This window comes from Clytia hemisphaerica, unplaced genomic scaffold (genome assembly GCF_902728285.1).
Source record: "Clytia hemisphaerica strain Z4C2 unplaced genomic scaffold, Clytia hemisphaerica genome assembly, whole genome shotgun sequence".
NCBI classification, from domain to species: domain Eukaryota; kingdom Metazoa; phylum Cnidaria; class Hydrozoa; order Leptothecata; family Clytiidae; genus Clytia; species Clytia hemisphaerica.
Genome location: NW_027104580.1, coordinates 414,591 through 436,525, shown reverse-complemented (window position 1 = coordinate 436,525; position 21,935 = coordinate 414,591). Strand labels below are relative to the sequence as shown.

Below are 21,935 nucleotides of genomic sequence, written 5' to 3'. Positions count from 1 at the left end.
TCTAACACAACTTTCATTTTTCATCACAAAAACAACTACAACGAAACAAATAATCTACACAAACTACAAATTTTGCCAATCAATTTTTTAAAACAACGATAATAAAAAAGTATAAAATGCATTTCAATGCTTGCAAGCTTCTGTCTTTGCCACTATTTGTTTTGAGTTCAAATGAACATCTATGTCACACATTTGTAACAGTTTTTGTTTCAATTTTGTATCATCCATGATTTCGAAGAGAGCTTTTAAAGTGTCTTTGAAAAATGTTGCTTGCAGTGTTATGTCTTGAGAATTTTTAAATTCGATGGTTGCAACAACGTTTTTGAATTCGTCGCTTGAGTTCATTTGGTTTGTATCGAAAATCCTTCCACAAACACAGTCGGCCATGCCAGTACCACTGTTAATTTGAAGTCTTCGTTTACAATTTTTGCAACATTGGTAGGTTTCAAATTTCTTTATGCACACCACGCATTTTACACACTCAATAGAATTTTTAGGAACAATTAAATCCTGTTCGTAATTTTCAAACCCACATGTAAGTTCTTCTGTTAAAAAACATATGGCAGAATTGGGATCAGTAGTGAGTTTAATTTCATTAGAGATTGTTTTTGAGTTAATGTTAGTTAACTGAATTAATTTATCCTCTACTATATAGTCGAGAAAATCTGCCCAAAACGTAATCAAAAGGCAGGTGGATCCATCGGAGATAACACATTCCCGCATCTTGTCCGTTCTTGCCTTGCCACCCCTAGTGGTATAGGGCTTCACTTGAACAGGGCCACGGAACCTGAGTTTACCAACTATGGACTCAGTGATTGAATTTGATTCGATCTCGTTTAATGGTGTAGCATCCGCATCATTTAAGTTAAAAGTTAACTGCCTTTCACAAGGTTGTACAAAGGAATATGCATTGAAAAAGTTTCTACCATTCAAGGGCAAGCATGACTTGATTGTGACGGGCTCCTTGTTGTGAAAATAATCGAGAAAGTTTTGACGTATTGCGGAAAATTGTTTGTTTGTGCTTGACACTGTGATTTTTGCAAATGAAGTTGGTTTGGTTTTGATGAACACATTAAAGTGCTCCTTCTTCGATTGATAGGATAACCGTACGGGTGACACACATGCAATGAAGCCAGCAAAATCTTGAATAAGGAAAAAAGAAATTGGTCAATTTGTTTAAACAAAAAAAACAGAAATTTCTACATTCACCAAACCAGATTGCTCAGTTTCTAGAGGGGTCAAAACTTAATTTGGCAGAACAAATTTTGCTGTTGACATACACTTTTTGCTGAAATTCTGAAATTCTTTCATTTTCCTAGGGGTTTTTATAGATTTCAATTAAAAACTGCGCGGTAGACACCCAAAATCACAATATTTAGTTACCACAAAAATTAGTTCTATAAAAATTAGTACCAACTTAATGATACCATAAGTCTAGATTAGGTTCTTTCAGAAATTTGGTGAGGGCGTCAAAATATTTGTTCAAATTTTCTAGTTAACATTTTGACAGCCAGAAATTTAAAAATTAGTATAATTCTTAACCAAAAACAATACCTATCGCATTTGCAGGAGCTTTGGGTTGGTATGCTGTTCCCGAGCAAAACAATTTGGCTTTCTTTGGTGAACCAGTCGGTGCACTGCTAGCTTTTCTTTTTGTTTGTTCTTTTTTGCTTTCATCATCTGTACCAGCTCTTTCACTATTCTTTACTTCACATGGCATCTCAAAACTCTCATCTTTACCACAAAACGGTTTAGAATCTAAGGTAAAATAAGTGCATGATATTTACTGTCATCTAAAAATGTTTAAATTAGCATTGCATTTTTATTTCCCATATTCTTTAGCCCCCAACTCAAAAATAAACTGAAATAAATAAATTCCACAGGGGCATTCAAAAATTCAACTCCAGAGGCATTTTTGTCTATGTATTGTTTAAAAAAACGTCATTTGAAAAAAATGCGCATACATACTATATCCCCCTAACCACACAAATTTCAAACTTTTTAGACTCAAAATAGTGTAAAATGAATTTGGGCAAAGAAAAAATTTCGAAAAAAGCAATTCAGCCTTTCTATAATCCACATTTGTTTGCATATAGTAGGGGGCTAAGCCTGGGATCCCATGACATCTTTTAGGGCACAGCCATTATTAGTCCTTTCAAAAGAACAGTATATTATTTTTAAGATTACGAGACGGGATGAAGAGGATTAGGCCCGGGAAAACTTTACGATTAAAATAGTGACGCTATAGACGGGTTTCGTGAAACGTCATTTGTTTAGTCACGTGACTTTCCGTCCGATTTTTTGGAGGCAAAAAGACCATAACATTAGCTGGAGGCAAGCAGATTTTTTGTTGTAACGAAGTTTCTGGTAGGACTTTTGAATAGAAATTTCAGTATGTTTTATGAGAGGTATATAGGCTTACTATTCATAAATTTCAAAGAGATTTGACTGGTACTTTTCGAAATATTGATTGATATCCACTTGCCTCCATTTAAATCGTAAGTCTTTTTGCCTCCAAAAAACGATCGCATTGGCCCGCCCGCATTGGACCGCCCGCACAAAAATCAAAACATTGAAACCCGTCTATAGGCAAAACTGCAATGGAAAAAAAGCATTTTTATCAAAAGTCAAAACAAACAAATATAATTGGTACCAATTTGAAAGGACCAAAATAGCTCTAACACAACTCTGACTCAAACTCAACTCAAACAAATACAGCGATTAAAGTGAAGACAAAACATTCCAACATTCATTCATGACAAGATTAGACATCAAACCACAGTACAGTAGTTGCGGTCTTAAAATGAGCTCTATTTTTAAGTTTTAGAGTTACAAGTTCTATAATACATTACACTGGTGTCAGCTATTTGCATCAGCAATAATTAAATGCTGGACACACATCATATAGAATGACTGGAAATTCAAAAAGTAATAGATAGGGGAAAAATAATGTCTAGGTGAATAATTTTCAATAATCTTAGACCATACCGGTTCCCTAATTTCATCCAGCAGTCGAAAAGCATTACTTTTCATATCGTAATCTTCAAGTGAAATTTCCATTGATCCACTTAATTGAAGCAGCTTAAAAAAATCACTTGATTTTTCATATGATACTTTAGCTTTCATTTCTGGAAGAAGCAAGCGGTAACATATTTCAAGAAAGCAATCAACAGCGCAAGAATAGGTACGACTGCCAGTTGTCCTGCTTGAATTTCGGAAATGTGCAACATTCAATGCAGTGTCTAGATTAATCGCAAAGTCTTCCTCTGCCATACTGTGAAAAATCTTCAAATTATTTTAGGAGCAAAAAGCAAAAAATGTAATTACAGTTGACACTGTCTAATTTGACGTTCTACTATTTGATAAGCCCGTTTTGGATAAAAATTTGAAGTCACTTTAAAGGTTTTGAAAAACCACTCTCTTATTTGATTTCTAGTAACAAAAAAAATGCCAGATATTTTGAAATTCAAATGTTCGATTTTGTTGCGTTCAAATTAGAAACTCAAAATTTGACTCCTCAAATATTGCAAATATCAAAGATTTCTTCCAAAAAACTTATATAAATTTTCAGCAAGATCTTCGGTTATTGTACTGATTCGACGTTCAAAAACCAATCGCAATAATCAACCTTCGCTTCGCCTTCTTCTTCCCGTGTTACTCTATAATTCAATATTTACTTTAGGGATTTGGGAGACTTTCTCAATATTCAATATGCTGTGGTATTCGATGAGAATCCCTTGAAATTTGAATTAGAGAGTGTCAACTACTGTATATATAGATTTTTGCAAAATGCAAACTTTCCTTTATGGAATTTCCCTTTTATAGGGCGCCTTGTTTTATACTTTAGTTCAGTTTCAAAAATTCTTTTAATTGTCAGCTGTGTGCTGTTCTGTATCAATAGTGTTAGAACGATGATGGAAAAAACTATATAAATAACTGTCAGACTGTTGTTCTGTCAGTCTGTGTTCTGTTTCGCTGGAAAATATAAATCAATCTCAATGTCTAAAAAGGATTCAAATTGTTTAGTTTTCCTTTCAGCAAACTCACACTGGATTGTTGGGTTTATAGAAAAGTAGTGCGATTGGACTACTGGACTGTGCTAATAACTGGAATAAAACAGATTTAAAGAAACAGGGAGAAATTCAAGATGTCTGCCACCATCACATCAGGTCCACCAACTTTCCTTTTTTATCGCTGACATTACCTTATACCTAAAGCCAGAGCCATCGGCTGATCGTTTGAAACATAGTCAATAGAAGAAATACCAGATAATTCAATTGACATTGTTTGAAAGCTCCGACACGATAGGAAGAAACAAACGTCCGCCGCGCAAGCTAAAAAAGAGCTATCCTGTAAAACACGGCTTATCGCTCTTCATTCCGGGAAATCAAATAACCGTTAATTGATAATGTTCCGCTAAGCGGAACTAAAATACTGAAACGCGCGCGCAAAATTATGAGATGTTTTCCCAACTTTCCCTCACGAGTGAAGCTATGAATGCCATCCTCGGAAGCTTTAGGCTTCCTGCGGTGGCAAAAAAGTGGATAAAAAGAGTAAATGGGAAAAAGCTCGTCCATAGGCGCGCCAAAGCGGATAAATACTTCTTTTTAACAATACTATCTTCCCCCTTTTAAACAATACACTTTTTAATATAGGTTGCCTCGATTATTCAAATTTGTGTAATTTTCATTTTGAGGGGCGTGTAATGGGCGTTGGTTTTTCGTGTTTATTTTATATGGCCTCATCCGCCCACATGCAGGACCAACATAACAAGATGGCTTCCGGCTCCCTACAAGATCTGACCTGACTGACAGTAAAATGGCTACTCGTGGCAGACCATTGAAAGATATCAACGAAGACCAAGTCCTTGTATTAAAAACAATAGGGTTCAAATGGAAGGAAATCTTATTGGACCATCCAGCAAGCATGGTCCCGCCGTCCCACCATGCGCGGGTCATGCATGCAAACTTTAAAATGAGCGAGGCTAGACGTGCCAACCTCGTTTCCAGACTGTTTTCGAAAAGATAGTATGTTTTAAAAAAGATAGTATCGTTTTAAAATAGATAGTATTGTTTAAAAAAAGACAGTATCATTACAAAAGATAGTATGTTTTTAAACAAAGATAGTATGTTTTAAACGAGAATAGTATTTTTTCAAACGGAAATAGTATTTTTTCAACGAAAATAGTATTTTTTGAACGAAAATAGTATGTTTTAATCGAAAATAATATTTTTTAAAAAAGATAGTATGTTTTAAACGAAGATAGTATTGTTTTAAAGAGATATTATTTATTTCCGCTTTGGCGCGCCATACGTCCAGTTTTTGAAAATCCTGATGACGAAAATGCAGCAGCAGGTGACGAGGTATGTTTTATGTAATGGTTATTATTTTTAAGTTTCTGCGTTTCTGCGATATTCGTGATTCGTGTACAAGTCAATGTGCAACAATGTTAACCTCGTCCCCATGCCTAATCACCCTTGGATCAAGGGTGAAAGAATAAAGAAATAATATGCGAAAAAATATATTCCATATAACTAATACACCTTTTCGACCATAGCTAGTCTAGCAAGCTAGACGACTAATTCATACATAGTAGAAATAAAGCAAAAAGTAATAAAGGGAACAATTTTAGTCGTCTAGAAACCTTTGTGCACAAACTCCAAATAAAAGAAAAGTGTCAATATTTGCAATTATATTTTTTTGCCGCTCAAAATAATTCTTGAGAATAACATGTGTGTGGATTTGTGTATTGAAAGTTTTTCATTTGAGTTGATTTTGTTTTGAGAGTTTGTTATTGCTTGATAAATTGTTTTCTCGCTACGCAAGTTTCTGCGTAGCTAGCCCCTGTATCTATAAGGCTGGAACACCGGATTCTTCCAGTCGTCTATACAAACTAAATCCCGTTTTATTATTATTAGTATTACACGTATTATAAACGATTCCAGTCTAACCATAGCCGCCAATTGCCACGTGGGCATTTTAATGTCAGTTTTACCACCCTAAAACCATCCCAGCCTTTTTTCGCACTTATAGACAATAAAAATAGGTGTAAGAAAAGGATTTAATCGAGTTTAGGGGGGGGGGTTAATCAATTAATAAAGTGGCGCGCGCCTGACCGCGGGACTACGGTCGAAAAGGTGTATTGAAAACGTGGACAATTGATTTCCTATACAGTTTTAAGAAAACGGATTTTATAAGATTTTTTTCAGACAGAGTAAACAGGAACCAAAACTTTGTTATGAATTCAAGGTTGATAAGTTTCTTTCATTTCAACAGTATGTTTCTCCATCAATTTACTTGGAGAAAGTTGGACGACCAAGAATGTATCACCTATTATTTTATATATGCTTATGGCTGGGAAATGCAACAACTGCACTCAATCATGTTGCAATGGCTGTTTTTGGCTACACTCCACATTATAGGTAGATTTTTTTGCCGCTTATTACTCCAATATTTCCAAAGCGGGATGACCAACAATTTTTCAATTCCTATAATTTAGAGAAGGATCCAATTTCTGGAAAGTAGGAATTCCTAAACTGGTAGACCACACTTTTACTACAAAAGATATAGTATAGAAAGTTTTTACTCAATATTGAAAAATTAAAATGCCAAATGTTTCGAACGACCAAATTATTTCTTATTATTTCAAGTTGCATCTCATCACCAATGACAAATCAAACATCAGCCAACACTCTTGCGACAAAGGTTTCAGAACAGAATCATTCGACAAATTGCATAACTGGACCTTGGCATTTCGAATTAAATGACATGGAATCTACTATTGTCAGCGAGGTAGCATATGTATTTTCAAATCATGTTTTTTCAATATTGCATTTTATGACTGAGGTGGCAACTGCCTCTCCAGCGATTATCTTTTTATTGGAGGGGCGCCAAAGGAAACCAAAGGGCTTCTTCGATCGCTATTATTGGTACCCTGTTGCTAAAATGAGGCGCACCTCCATAATTCTTACTTCCCTGGACTCTTTAGGATCTCATGTCAAATTATTTACAGAATTAAGATGAGTTTTGATTCCAAACCCCCCATTTTCCGCTTTATTTTGTAGTGGTCCTTGGCCGAACAAAACAAATATTTGGTTTCCCTTGCCACAACCATTTACTTCACTGGTGTGATGATCGGTGGTGCAGTTTTCGGACAGCTTGGTGATAAATTCGGACGGAAACCAATTACATTGATATGTTTGTATTCACATATCGCATTGGCTGTTGGTGTTTATTTCTCACAATCATTTGAAGCTTTTACATTGCTCCGATTTTTTGTCGGTGCTTTTGTTCAGGTAAACGAAACTCTTTTAATAGAAGAACAAATATACCTTATCGGTCGAAAATTCGTTGGTGAAAAGAATTCATTGGCGAAAAATTCGTCTTTCGCCAAAAAATGCATCACTTTTTTATCACCGATGAATAGTTATTTTCCGACGAACTATTTAACGAATTAACGTCGGTTTTTTAAGAGGAATCAAGACTGTGACAATCCTTTGTTGTCAGCAGTATAAAATTCCGAAATTTAGAGCTGGAAAATAATCTCAGAAAGTGGAGTTGGGTTAGCTAAGAATTCAAATTGTTTTACTAGTGTAAATACGAGTCTAATATAATTTTTCTGATATTAAAATTTATATACTTCGGGATCTTTTCAGAAGGTCATAGAAATAGGGGTTTTGAAAAGCTAGTCTGGCGTGTAAAAGGTATTAACTTCTTTGTATTAGTAGAGTTTGTATTCTCAAGTTCTACTCTTGTCTCCCGAATAGACGTCCCCCCTCTGCTAATTGTTAAGAGACAAAAAAATCCATCCCCCCGCTCTTATTAAGACCCTCCCCGCTAATTAAATTCGAATAATTCAATATTTTATTACAGTGTAGATAGACCTTAAACTTGTTAAAATTTTACTTTTTGTTAGTATTGGTTCTTATTTTACGTGCTCATTTGTTAAAGTTTCTTTTTTGTTGTTGAAATTGATACCAGTTAGAAAACATTTTGTCTTCAAATTATCCCCCCTCTCTTATTCCATCCCCCCCCCCGCTTATTAGAATTTAAAAAATTTCCTACCCCCCTGCTTATTCGGACCCCCCCCCCCCCCCGTCTATTCGGGAGACAAGAGTATTTACTTTAAGGGCAGAAACTTTCGCGGGCAGAAAGTTTCGCGAGACCGAAAAGTCGCGAAATTTTGCGGATTTAAGTTTCGTGATTTTTACTTTTTGAAGAAAATTTGCGGAAGAAACATTCGCGGTTTTTTTTTGAATGTTCAATTTTTGTAGCAATAACTTTCGCGAATGGCTAGGGAAAGTGAATGAAAAATTATTTCATATCTCATTTTTTTCTTCAATCAAAAGAGTGATATGCTAATAGATGAAAAATTAACTATTTGCACTTATTCCTCCCATTCTGAATCCTAGTCACTGCGATAATATCGATAATATCAACTCTTTTCGGTTTTTAAAACTTGGAAAAACTTTTGCGATTTTTAGGGAAATTTCATTTTTCGCGAATTTCTTCTTTAATTTCTTACCTGGCAGAAACTTTCGCAAAAAAATGCCAAAAACGCAAAACACACGAGAGTTTCTGCCCGCGAAAGTTTCTGCCCTTAAAGTATATAATTCAGGGAGTTCAGACATGCTTATACGCTTTACTGAACGAATTGACTTCCTTACGCTACAGACCAATAGTTGGTGATATAAACGGTATTTTCTGGGCTGTCGGTACGTTATGGTTGGCAACTTTATCGTGGCTTATTCAAGACTGGAGAAATATCCAACTGGCCTTGTGTTTGCCAAGTTTGATCACCCTTACTTATATATGATAAAAGCTTGGGGATGTTTTATTGGAGAAGTTTTATTCGCGTTGGTGCAATGCAAAATGCTCTATCCCACCAACAAACCAACATAAGAAAAATAGTGCGTGTCCCATGGTTTCTTTCTTTGTTTCATGGGACTGCGAAAGTGAGGGAAATACCCAAAAGGCATGCTGATTTTGTCCCAGGGACAATTGTGCTCCATTGACAAAAGTGAGAGAAGCACAAATGTTATTTAAAAAAAATGGGTTGGAGACACGAGAAAGCGTTTCAGGTTGGTGGTATGGAGCATGTTGCATTGCACCAACGCGACTTTTCGTGTCCCCAAGCCTTAAGGCTTTATGATACTTTTTAATGTTAAAACGAACACCAACACACCAACACACCAACACTCGTATCTTATGAAATGGGTTTTCAGTCCTTCAAAAGATCCCTGTTTCCTGGGAAGCGGGAGCGGAGTAGTGGGTTTGAAGACTGTGATAGGCTAATGTTAATCTCTCTAAATCACACCTCTAACACACCGTTCATTAAGGAGAAAATCCCAACTCATCTTTGATCTTTATTATACTAGGGTCTTGCCAGAGTCAGTGTTATGGTTGATCAGCAAAAATAAACTAACCGAGGCTAAAACCATCTTTGTAAAGCTTTCCAAATGCAACCAGCAATCAATAACAGACGAAGATTTAGATTTGACCAAACCGAAAGTGAATGAATCAATCCAATATTCGTTTCATCATTTAGTGAAAGCTCCGAACATCAGAGCACGCACTTTATTGTTGTGCTATATTTGGTGAGCATTGGGAAGTTTTAAGTTTTTAATGGTTTCAAGTCCCAAAAAAAGCCAAATTGTGCATAATCTCTTAACATGGTCTGCTTAGGGATGCTACAGTCCGAAATGTGGCGAATGTGACAGTCCGACCTGGCTTTTCAGCCAAACTATTTTTTGCCTAAAATGGAATAGAAAGCGGCTGGCTTCTAATTTTCATGCTTATGATTGATGATGACGTTTTTTGGTGTGATTATTTCGCTTTAGCCAATCACCACGCTCACTTTTTGATTTTATTGATTGACAATACAATACCTTTCACGAAAGCGTTATTAGAATAAACAAAAGTAAACTAATAAGGGACTGGGTTCGAGTTAGGGCAGTCTACCTTCTAAATATGCTCAGAGATTTAATATATGTACCACTAATAATCTAGATACACAAAACGTTTAACGGTCAACTGCATTAAGTGTCGGGTTGTGTATGTGTTGTGGTTCTAAGATAGTTTGTTGTAAAGATCGTAAATTGCAAATTGTAAAGATTGACTATATAACAAAAATTTCCCCTTTCGTTTCAGGATAACAGCATCTATTGGATACTATGCTCTTGCATTGGCAGTTAGTCCTGTTACCACGAATCGATTTTTCAACTGGTTCGTTAGTTCGTTGACAGAGCTTCCAGCTTTTGCTTTGAGCATTGTGACGTTGAAATAGTAAGATTGTTAAATCCATAGAATTTACTATTTTCTGACTACCAGTAAAAATTGCTTATTTTTAGCCAATACCTACATTATAACCTTCATTATACTATGGTTTTGCCAGAGTCAGTGTTATGGTTCCGCAAGATAAACTAACCAAGGCTAAAATCATTCTCTTGAATTTTTTAGCAAATACCTACATCATACCTTGCTATTAAGAGATGTATATTTTTTTGAAAATAGAACTCATACTCATAGAGTTCTACCTTTTTCTGAAACTTTTTCTGAAGAGTTCTTACTCCTAGAGGATTCTGTCATTTTTAAGTTTAGCCTGGATATTCAAGCTGTTAATTATTTTCTATATGCGAAATTCTTTGATTTTAACATCAAATTACCATCTAGCGTTAAACATTTTCAAGTGCAAGTCAATACGCATGTGCAAATGAAAATATTCTTAACCACAAACAAATTTGATTGATTTTCAACAAAAAAATTATTTGACGTCAAATTTTTTGAATTTTTTTCAAAGCGCACGCGTAAACTTCTTTAACCACAATTAAATTGATGGTGTAAACTATAAGTAAGAGACAAGGTGCGCAATAACTTATGCTGAGCGAACGCTTGAAAAGGTGTTCGAAAAGAAAGAAGAGCTCGGCTTTCGGTTTGGGAAAATTCGAACTTTGGGTGGGAGGGGATGGCCAGTAAACAAAATAGAAAATATTTTAAATAATTATCAGAGAGAGATTTTCTTTTCTCATAAAATTGAGTTTACTGCGAATTACGGACCAATTTGCTATCTAGTTATTCAGTAACTAGCGATGTTTTCCCATAGCTGAAAACCTTCTTTCCTCCGAAAATTTTGAATAACTCAAACCTCTCTGGGAGTTGATTTAAACAATACGAATAAATATAGAGGGTTAGTTGAGTGTAGCAAATACAAATTATGAAACTTTTAATGAATGTTCTTTACTCTCCAAAGAATATTATTAAATATTTCCTATCTATATAGGAAATATATGTTAAAACGGTAATTTTTCTTCTTCTTCTTCTCCTCTAAGTCTAACGCTCGGTTTTGGTCAATTTCGTGAGTTTGCACATGAGTCTCTTTTTAAATCAAGCTCCGGCGGTAATAACAGTAGGATATTCTTTTTCCGAGGCGGAAGACGTCATTTCTTCGAGAAACGTCTGTGGTGAATATCCGTACGGCGCTCTATTCTCCTTGTCGCAATCGGGCATAACGTCGGCCGTTTCAGAAGCGTATTGTTGATCGGACCATACTGCTTGCTTTGGTTTTTATGCTTTATGAGTTGAATTGGATCATGTACGATTGTCACAAGGAATGGTCGATAGTGAACTTTTCTTAATATTCCTTTCTGGATTTGATGTTTCGTTTACATTCTGTTGGTTTGGAATGAGGGATGATACAATCTCTTGGTCTTGGAAAAACAGGACATTTTATCAACTTTCACAACAAACTAACTTCAATTTTGTTTGTATATTTACATACATCCGGGGGGGGGGCGTACTTAGGCAAAATGGGTGCCGGGTATGTGCGAGCCATAAGGGTACCTTTTCTCACTCCTCAAAATCAAACCAAAATTTGGAAAAAATGGACCAAAATTTAGGAAAAAGTCTCTCAAAGGGTCCCAAAATCACCAAAATTTTGTCTCTCAAAGGGTCGATTTTCGATTTTCGGCTCGGACATACCCGTCACCTCGCAAACCTAGTACCCCCTGGGCATAAATCGTACGAAGGCAAGTGACGTGGAATAAATCTGACCATGTTATACCTGAAAAATTACATACTTGCAATATGAAAAAAGTTTGCACCCAACGAATGCAATGCCAACAATGCAACAATGGGAATGGTTGATGAACTGATTTTAGCTAAAAATTTAAACATGGAGCAAAATTGACTGGTTAATGATTGAATTTCCCTTGGTTTTTTTATCTAAAACAATGAATTAACTGCTGGGGTTAGTGACAGTTAGTGAAAACTTGTTGCAGTTATAAATTTCAAATTTTAAAGCTGATAACCGGATCCGGAACACCACGACCCCAATATGAAGAATGTTATGTTATACTTCTTAAAAGGTTTATTGCATTGAATATGGATGTAAGTAATTTGAAATCACCTCACTTGTACAATTAAAATTTTTCTTGAACTTGGAGATTTTCTTCCCTGTGTGCATTTTAAAACGTGGAAAACTTTAGTTGTGAATTTAGAGATCTTTTGCAACGTGTGTTTTAAACGTGGAAACTTTTGTCGTGAATTTGGAGATTTACCGTCAACTGCTCTAACTTGGGAATATCTGACAAAACATGGGACAGCAATTTGGCCACCATTTCACCGAACCTCCAAAGTCATTTGATTTGAGTTAATGAACGGCGTATTAAAAAAATGGCAAAACGATGGAGCGTTTGACGTCACTCGCGCGGCAAGCTACACACGCATTAATTTGTTAATCCCATCAGGCGATAGGCGGTTAGGCAGCGGGCGTTCTCTAATTCTCCGATCGGCACTATATCAGCGAAAGTTATCGTGACATGTTATGAAAGGAAGTATGATTGATAAACTCGGTGGAGTTATCAAAACAAATTTGTTGTCAAAGAGATTTAACAAGTTAGTGAAAATACAGACCAGATATCAAACAGTCCCATGTTTCGACCAATTGTCCCAAGTTAAAGCAGTTGACGGTATGTACATTTAAAACGTGGAAACTATTGTGATAAATTTGGAGATTTTCTTACACGTGCATTCAAAACGTGGAAAACTTTTGTCGTGAACTTGACATTTTCTTCCACATGCATTTAAAAAATGAAGAAAACTCAAGTGATTTCCTGGCATGACAATTTATTTTATTTTCTGACATTTTTTTGGAGATTTTGATTGTTTCCAAGTATGTGACATTTTTTGCTCTTGCAGCATGCTTTTGGAAATCATAAAATGGCTTCTGTTAGGGGAATTTTTTCCTATCGACATTCTTTCCGATTATGAAATGTTTCTCAGTATATAAAAAAGAGATTTTTTTTTTTTTGCATTCTGTCGGAAGATATGAAATTGTTTCCCTGTTTTGAAAGATTTTTACTTTTTAGCACGTACATTATTTCAAAAAACTCCAAAAGTTACTTTAAATTTTTACATTTTTTACAATATCTTATATATGAAAGTATAATGCAAAATATTTCATCTCATTTTGAAAATATATAAAATTTTCTTTGGTTTTCTTACTGTGAAATATTCTCCTTTTTGTCATTCTTTCATTTTAAATATTTGCCCTTTTTGGCTATATAATATTTCTGGAAATCAGCGCTTAAAATAAAAATTATATAATCAGGTCTTTTGATGTGTTCAACAACAATCTACTCGGTGCGACGCCAGGTGACCGCTAGTATAATACTAAAATCCATTTAAAGTCCACCTAACGAAAATTAAAGTTCAAGCCAATTTGATTACTGCATTGTTGTTCTCAGTCGGCTTCAGCTTGGATATATTCCGTGATCCGTAGCTTTGAACCTACAGTCATCTTATGAATAATCCTGTAAATACTTGCAATAACATAAATGGAATTTTGAAATTCTTAGGGACTTGTGTTGCTTGATGTTATCTGAGATTTAAAGCACTTTGAAATCTTTTGAGGACATCAATTATCATTTTAACATTTGTAAAGGAAATATTTATCCGCATCTTTGCGGCTCTTGTTTGAATATTGCGAGCAGCAGCGAAAAGGATGATTCTTTTAGAAAAAGAAACGATGCACCACTTTTTGCTTTATTTTTCACAAACTTCTCATTCATAGGCGTAGCGAGATACCCTGCAAAATTTATGGACGAAAGCGCTTTCTACGACACTGTAATTATTGTCTTTGTTTTATCAAAAGATCATGAATATGTCATAAACGTCTGCACTCCCTCATAAATTTTGCAGGGTATCTCGCTACGCCTATGCTTCTTTCCTGAACGCTATATATATTTTGTTGGTAACTGTGATTACTTAAGGTAAGGAGGGAATTTTGGCGAGAATTTAATTGGGTGGATGGCTACCCTGATTATTAGAGGTTGAATTTTCAAAGGACATATCAACCTCTGACGAGCAATATTTTTCTTGATATAGTTTTAGCCGAAGAAAATCATTGATGTTTTTCTACTCATTGACTGGAGTTGCTTGTATAATTGCTGGATCTTTGAAAAATGAGAGCACCAATTCAGCATTAATCTTAGCGTTGATTGGCAAGTTTGGAATCTCAGCTGCATTTGTAACCATCGACTTGTATACTGTTGAATTATTCCCAACTGTTGTCAGGTATTTATTGAAAACCTTTACTGATCGGAACAAACCATTTGAAATTTGAAAACGTCCTTAGCTTTTTCACAGTACCGTGAAAAGCACAGCTCAAAATCATATATTTACGCTGTGCCGACGAATCGAGATTCTATTCATCGCGCAATCAGCGAAGACAAAAGTCACCATGACGACCATCCAAGATCTTGGATGAGCGTCATAGTCGATATTTTTATTCCCGTCGTTGAAAACACAACTTACAAAAAGTCATCAATGCTTTGTAAAAAGAGTCAGTGATAGAGAATCATAACATAAAGTCTGTCTGTTATTTCGATTCAATTAAAGTGACATTTCCATAATTAAAAGTTTAGTAATTACTGTATAACATTTGGGGATCATGTAAAAGATTTTTTTCGAAATAAACTCATTTCAACTACACTTGGAGGTTTCTGGGGAATTCGTAAATAGTAAACTGCATACTGATACAGTCTGCTAGACATTAATATGGTAATATTTGCTCTTCATCTTAGATTTTTTGTACAGTGATTAGATTGGCACATGCGCGATAAAATTTCTATTATTTGTCTTCAGAGGTTACTATTTTCTTTGAAAACTTAACCTCTGATACTCAGGGTATTTTCACAGTCCTAGAACCTCCTACTTTAGGTGCGGCCCTTAAAGGGTAAAACTGTCAGGCTTCCCAAATTTCACTGTAATGATAAGAAGGAGAGTCAGAGAACTGTTAAGGTGTAAAATCTAAGAACAAAAAAAGGTTTTGGGAAAATATTTCGAATATCTAACTATTGATGAACGATTTTTTGCTCCAAACCGAGGAAAGTTCTTAGCAAAGTTTTCTCTACCCTGCAAACGTTCAAATTGAGACCCTAATTTTTGTCAACACTTTCAAACCTTGCACCTCTCCCCGGGGGTCGGACAAATCATTCTAAAGTTATCATGTTTGATACCTTTAACATTTCCAAGTTAAAGATACGTACTCAGAAAGTTAACTTTCTCGAGTTGAATTTTTTGAACTTCTTAAATTTGTTATAGAACATTAGGGATGGGAACGTGTATATTTTGGTCACGTGTTGGTGGCATGATTGCTCCACAAATACTCCTACTGGTAAGTTTAAATGTTATCATTTCAAAACATTTGATAACATTAAGCTTTAGACCCCGTTAGAGCTTCTCGTGGACAGCTCCTACACACTCCCTTCTCACAGGCCCCCTGGGAATACTTCCCACTGGAAAATTATCCTCCAATTTTTGTCCCCACTGAAAATGATCAAATAAACCAATCCTGCAAAATATGATTCTTTATTTCCCATCCCCATGTCATTGAACTTTCTGACTTGAGAACAAAAAAAATGAAATCCCGGTCATAAAAATTATTGGAATATCAATCTCCATCGAGTTTCAGTCCTTTACTTTTATCCCCACTGTCTGAAAAAATCCTACCGGGTCTGTTAGAAGGGGGTGTTTGCCTTTAAGGCCGAACGTGTAACATCTGTATCTCAAGGTTTTGATGAAGAAGATTTCGATCACATACTTGCACTGCAATGAACTGTGTTCGAATTCCAAGCACTTCCATGCAGGGTTAGGGTAGCATGATAATTTCTCCACCTTTTCTGATAGTATTTCCTGATTTCAGGGTGGTGTTTCGATCAATATTTTACCAACAATCATTATCGGAGTTATGGCTTTGCTTGCTGCTCTAGATGTTTACTTTCTTCCTGAAACCTTTGGGAAACTTCTACCAAACACTATTGAGGAAATTGAAAAAACTGACATAAATTAAAAACTAAAATTTTTAAAGAGAGAAAGTCTGTGGGACAGATTTGTGTCCGAAGTCATTGTGCAAACCAGTATTCACAAATAATGGCTCTAAACTATGAAAATATTATGTTGGCAGTAGAGCATGAAGCAACGTAGCTTCTTTACTTTACGTAGACTTTTGTTGAAGTCGAGGCTTATTGGAGGCTTTGGAGGTCCTTCAAAGGATGAAAAACGCACAAAAATATGAATCATATCTGAATTTTATATTTGAATTATTATTTTGATAAGAAATAAATCTTAGAATCTCTTTCGCTGTTTTCAAATCCACTGAATTTACATTATACTTTAAAACATCTTCAGAACGTATTCTGGGATGAGATCTTAAATCAAAAATCTAAAATCTAAAACAAAAAAGCCAATATCCTTCGAAAATATATTTGAATAAGATTAAATGACTTTAAGTCAAGTCCATATGTTCGATAAGATTAATCTCAGTCTTAGTCTTCCATTATTTCAACGTTCCTCTAACGTTATGTGGCTGTCATGAATGTCAAATAAATGACGAAAAAATTTTGAGAGCCAGCTTTTACGGTCAAAAAAGTTGAAAAAGAGTGAAAATGATTGTCTGATTTTTTCTTCCTGACTCTCTCATCTAATGAATATTTTCGATATTGTCTGTTATGTCAAAGATGAGCAACATCTATCAAAACACCAATGGGATTTTCTGCATGGTATGATGGACTAAAGTAAAAAAGTCTGTCAAAATAAATGAGCTGCAATCGTTTTGGAACATTTTCCAGGCAAGGTGATCAATTGGTTGTGATCAAAGCTAGAAAGGATGTATCATAACCCATTGAGAATCATTTCACCAAGGAACGATTTGACCAAGAAAAAAGCAATTCTGATGCAAACAGCAATTCATCAAAACGGTAAGTTCATTTATCATCAATCCTGCAGATCCTCCATTGTGATTGATTTCAGCGTCGTGAATCGTCTTCTGCCTTTTGTCTTGGAATCTGGCGATCAAAACAGCTGCTGAGAGGCTGGTTCATTGTGTTACATCTGCGGCTCACATGCAAAGCATACAAATCACAACGTCAAAGCCAAATTCATTTAACGTCAATTATAAAAAAATGTGTAGATGATTTTTGAGATTAACTGAATTAAACTTTCTTCCTCCGATTTAGCACTTATCTGGGGGTTATCTGTTCTAGATTTCCGTATAACTTACATACCTACAATCTTTGAAATTAGTTTGCGTTTGGGCATTCCCTCCCCCTAAGGCAGTGTGTTGGTTGAATAAGACCAACCTCGTCTAAAATTACGTCCAATAAAAGCAACATTTTGAGTCGGGGGCCTGGGGTATATGAGCTGAAATGTCCCACAATTTTTGAAGATGATTGTAGGTAGAATATATTCATACCCGATTTTATTTTTAATCTTTTCATTTTACTGCAGGTGAGACAAGTCCTGGAAGTCCAACATCAAGGATAAACAACAAAGACTTACCAGCAAAACAAATACAAAGCGATGTAACAAAAGCTATGAATGTGTCAAATAATACTTCCCAACAAAATGGAGACACAGTGCGTAGTTTTGTACCACCTATTCAATTCAACAGGCTGCCATTTTATTATTATTGTCCTAAAGAGAGAGAAAACTTCAAAAATTTTAGCGAGTTGGTAACTCGGTTTGACTCAATCAATAGAACGAATCGACAATGTGGATATGTATTTGCATTCCTGGCCGTAGTTGGTTTTGTTGTATTTTTGATAATAATGAAATAAATTGCTAATAAGATATTACTTTCGTGGGCAGAAACTTTCGCGATTTTCACCCTTTCTTGCGAAAGTTTCTGCCAAGTAAGAAATTACACGAGAAATTGGCAAAATACACTTCTTTTTGCTATTTTATACTCAGTTTTTGTGTTATTTTTACCTGAACAAGAGCCGCAAAGATGCGGATAAATATTTCCTTTACAAATGATAAAATAATTATTGATGTCCTCAAAAGATTTCAAAGTGCTTTATCTCAGATAACATCAAGCAACACAAGCCCCCAAGAATTTCTAAATTCGTTTATGTAATTGCTAGTATTTGCAGGATTATTCCTAAGATGACGAAGGTTCAAACCTACGGATTACGGAGTATATCCAAGCTGAACTCGACTGAGAATATAACAATGCAGTAACCAAATTGGCTAGACAACCTTTAATTTTTGTTACTCTCGGGTACCTAATAGCCGCCCCCCTCCCCCGCTAATTTATTTTTCGAAGATTTTCCACTCTGAACATTCTTATTCCACCCCCCCCCCGCTTATCAATTATATTCTCTTTTTTGTCCCAATTCTGCTGTATAGACTTTTTTCAAAGAGGACGTCCTGTTGAATAATTTTGTATTCCAGCCATAAAAACAATGATAGAGCCATGCATAATTACTGTATCATGTATATTGTATACATTATGCATGGTTTTATCATTGTTTTTCTGCTGGACTACATAATTATTCAACAGGGTGGCCTCTTTGAAAAAAGGTTTATATTAGCCTCCTTGTAAAAAATTTGCCACCCAGGACATTTTTATTCCAACCCGCCCGCTTATTAAGTTATGAGATTTTTCCAACCCCCCCTTATTCCAATCCCCCCGGCTATTAGGTACCCGAGAGTAGGTGGACTTTAGTTGGATTTTAGTATTATACTAGCCGTCACCCGGCGTCGCACCTGCTGAGTAGAGTGTTGTGTTATTGAACACATCAAAAGGCCTTGGGATAGTGCATAATTATATCATTTTATTTTAAGCGCTTATTGCCAGAAATATTAGCCAAAAAGGGGAAATATCTGAAATGAAAGAATGACAAAAAGGAAAAAAGTTGTCATGCCAGGCCAGGAAATCACTTGAAAAAATTGTCAATTGAGAACAAAGTTTTCTTCATTTTTTAAATGCATATGTGGAAGAAAATGTCAAGTTTTAAACGCACATTGAAGAAAATATATATTCATAACAAATGTTTTCCATCTTTTAAATGTACCTGTAAGAAATCTCCAAATTTATAAAGTTTTCCACGTTTTCAACGCGTATTGAAGAAAATAAATTCATAGCAAAAGTTTTCCATTGTTTAAATGCAAATGTAAGAAATCTCCAAATTTATAACAAAAGTTTCAACCTTCTGCCTTTAAAACGCACGTGGAAAACAATCTACAAATTCACAACCAAAGTTTTCCATATTTTAAATGCACGGGGAAGAAAATCTCCAAATTCACAACAAAAGTTTCCACGTTTAAAACGCACGTGGAAAAAATCTCCACGACCAAAGTTTTCCACATTATAAATGCATGGGGAAGAAAATCTCCAAGTACCAAGTTCAAGACAATGATTCCAATTGTTTAATTCCATATTCAATACAATCAAAATTTTAAGAGTTAACATTCTTCATATTGGCCAAGGTGTTCCGGTTATATCAGCTTAAAAAGTTTGAAATTACAGTTCTGTGAACCGCAACAGAATTTTCCCCACAAAAAGAGTTTTCACCAACTGTCACTAACCAGTTAATTCATTGTTGTAGATAAAAACACCAAGGGAAATTCAATCATTAACCAGTCAATTTTGCTCTATGTTTAAATTTTTAGCTCAAAGCTAGCTAAATCATAGTTCATCACCAACCATATCGCCATCTGACCATTGCGCACTGGGTGGTGCATACCATAAAAGTGAGTTCAAACTTTTTTGATGTCGCAAGTATTTTTTTTCAGGTATAACATGGTCAGATTTATCCACAATATCACTTTAGGTAAATATACAGGCATGAAGTTAGCTTGTTGTGAAACATGAAAGTTGACAAAATGTCCTGTTTTTCCAAGACCATCAAGATAAGAGATTGTATCTCTCACACCAAGAGTATGTAAACAAAACATCAAATCCAGACAATCGTACAAAAAACATGATCCAATTCAACTCATGAAATCATAAAAACCAAAGAAAAATAGCGAAAGAGCAACATTTGTTGTCTATTTTTTGCCTCCATCTTTGTTATGACTGTTAAAAAGCAGTATGGTCCGATCAACAATACGCTTTCGAACCGGGCGACGTTTTCCGATCGGCAAGGAGAATAGACCACCGTACACATATTTCCTACGACGTGTCTTGAAAAAATGACGTCTTCCGCCTCGAAAAAAGAACATCATACTGTTTTTACCGTCGGAGCTTGATTTAAAAAGAGACTCATGTACAAACTCACGAAATTGACCAAAACCGGCGTTAGACTTGAAGAAGGAGAAGGAGAAAAATTACCGTTTTAACAAATATTTCCTTCTGGAAAGGAAATATTTAAAAATGAAATGATATTCTAAAATTCGTGTAAGTTATATCCGCTGAATGAAAATTTTGTTCGATTTTGTAACCTCGCGAAAGTTTCTGCTCTTAAAGTACACATTCTCCAGATACATAGTCTGAAGCCATGTTTGCACGCAACGGTTCCGATTCGCTCTGAAACGGAATGAAGCCATTCTATTGGTTAGAAGTGACGTAGCACTTGAATATAATGGAACCGTCACGTGCGAACATGGTCTGATGCTCCGTTCCAAAGAAGAGTATTTTCATTTTTGACGTCAGAAAAGAAAAAGTTTGTTAATTTATGAAAATCGCACTTATCTTTGAGACACCCTGTATGCTCTTTTCGCCCAATCCTGCCAAAGATGATATACTGGGAAAAAGCAATGACGTACAATGGCCTTTACATCCGTGTAAGAGATCCCAGTTCAATCATTGTATGAGCTCTAATTAACCACTGCTTCGCTCGGCAAATAAACGCACTGAATTCTGAAATACTTTCACCAAAACGTGCCTGAGGAAGAGATGTATAGGCGAAAATAGGCGATAGGTATCACTTTTCGTTTTTCTATCCTTTTCAAGTTTCAACATTATTGCAAAAATAACACGATTCCAAAAAAAGTCTCTCTATCAATTACTCTCTAAGAGTCAGAATTTTGACCTATCAGTGTCTATCTAAGGGTACTAAAACCAAGAAAATGAAATTATTCATGATATTCATGATGTAATCTTTGAGCCTAAACAATAGATGTGACGTAACAACTTTGCCGCCATTATTGGTGGCAAAAAATTTGGCCCGCTAACCTATTTTGTATTGAAACTGGGGGTTTACGAAAAAGAAAGCTTAATATCTTGTGACGTTATAATAGAATTAAATACCTTTTGGAAATCTATTGTAGATAATTAAAGAACTTCAATGAAAGAATTTTTTCTTTGATTTGGAGTATTTGGACTTCTGTATTAATCTTTCCTTATTTTTTCCGGGGGTCCTTGCTTGGAAAACATTGGGGAACTCCTTTGTTTTGCCACCAATAATGGCGGCCAAATGTTTTGATTTGGAGTGTCAATCAACGAAAAGATTACATCATGAATATCATGAATTACTAAAGGTTCACTTTTGAGCTCGAATTTAGTCTTTCTCAGTCTTTCCATGACTCGGGATTTAAAGGTCAGAGGTCGATCCAGTCCGGGACCACCTGTCTAGGTTTGCCGGATGACAAAACCGCCAGGTTACGAAATTCCTTTGTGAATCTTGGAGCCTCAGTCAGGAATTTTCCCCAATATT

The 21,935-nt window shown here is 35.5% G+C and overlaps 2 protein-coding genes across 2 annotated transcripts; one reads left to right on the top strand and one right to left on the bottom strand.

Moving 5' to 3' along the window:
* Positions 1-107: 107 nt before the first annotated feature.
* Positions 108-1,793, bottom strand: LOC136823536 (uncharacterized). Its single transcript, XM_067079722.1, has 2 exons — positions 1,555-1,793; positions 108-1,142 (listed from the first exon to the last, which is right to left on the bottom strand). Exons 1-2 carry the CDS (start codon positions 1,718-1,720, stop codon positions 124-126), a joined length of 1,185 nt encoding a protein of 394 aa, XP_066935823.1. The 5' UTR covers positions 1,721-1,793; the 3' UTR covers positions 108-123.
* A 3,025-nt stretch (positions 1,794-4,818) lies between these two features.
* On the top strand, positions 4,819-16,349 carry LOC136823531 (solute carrier family 22 member 15-like). Its single transcript, XM_067079718.1, has 8 exons — positions 4,819-4,869; positions 7,065-7,295; positions 8,618-8,802; positions 9,378-9,596; positions 10,150-10,284; positions 14,383-14,571; positions 15,601-15,673; positions 16,202-16,349. The coding sequence occupies exons 1-8, from the start codon at positions 4,819-4,821 to the stop codon at positions 16,346-16,348; spliced, it is 1,230 nt and encodes a 409-aa protein (XP_066935819.1). The 3' UTR covers position 16,349.
* Positions 16,350-21,935: the final 5,586 nt, after the last annotated feature.

Coding starts and splice junctions, on each gene's coding strand:
- LOC136823531 (XM_067079718.1), top strand. CDS start 4,819: ATGGCTACTCGTGGCAGACCATTGAAAGATATCAACGAAGACCAAGTC. Junction 4,870..7,064: donor TCAACGAAGACCAAGTCCTT/GTATTAAAAACA, acceptor TTTATTTTGTAG/TGGTCCTTGGCCGAACAAAA. Junction 7,296..8,617: donor TTGTCGGTGCTTTTGTTCAG/GTAAACGAAACT, acceptor TATATAATTCAG/GGAGTTCAGACATGCTTATA.
- LOC136823536 (XM_067079722.1), bottom strand. CDS start 1,720: ATGCCATGTGAAGTAAAGAATAGTGAAAGAGCTGGTACAGATGATGAA. Junction 1,143..1,554: donor AGCTCCTGCAAATGCGATAG/GTATTGTTTTTG, acceptor TCCTTATTCAAG/ATTTTGCTGGCTTCATTGCA.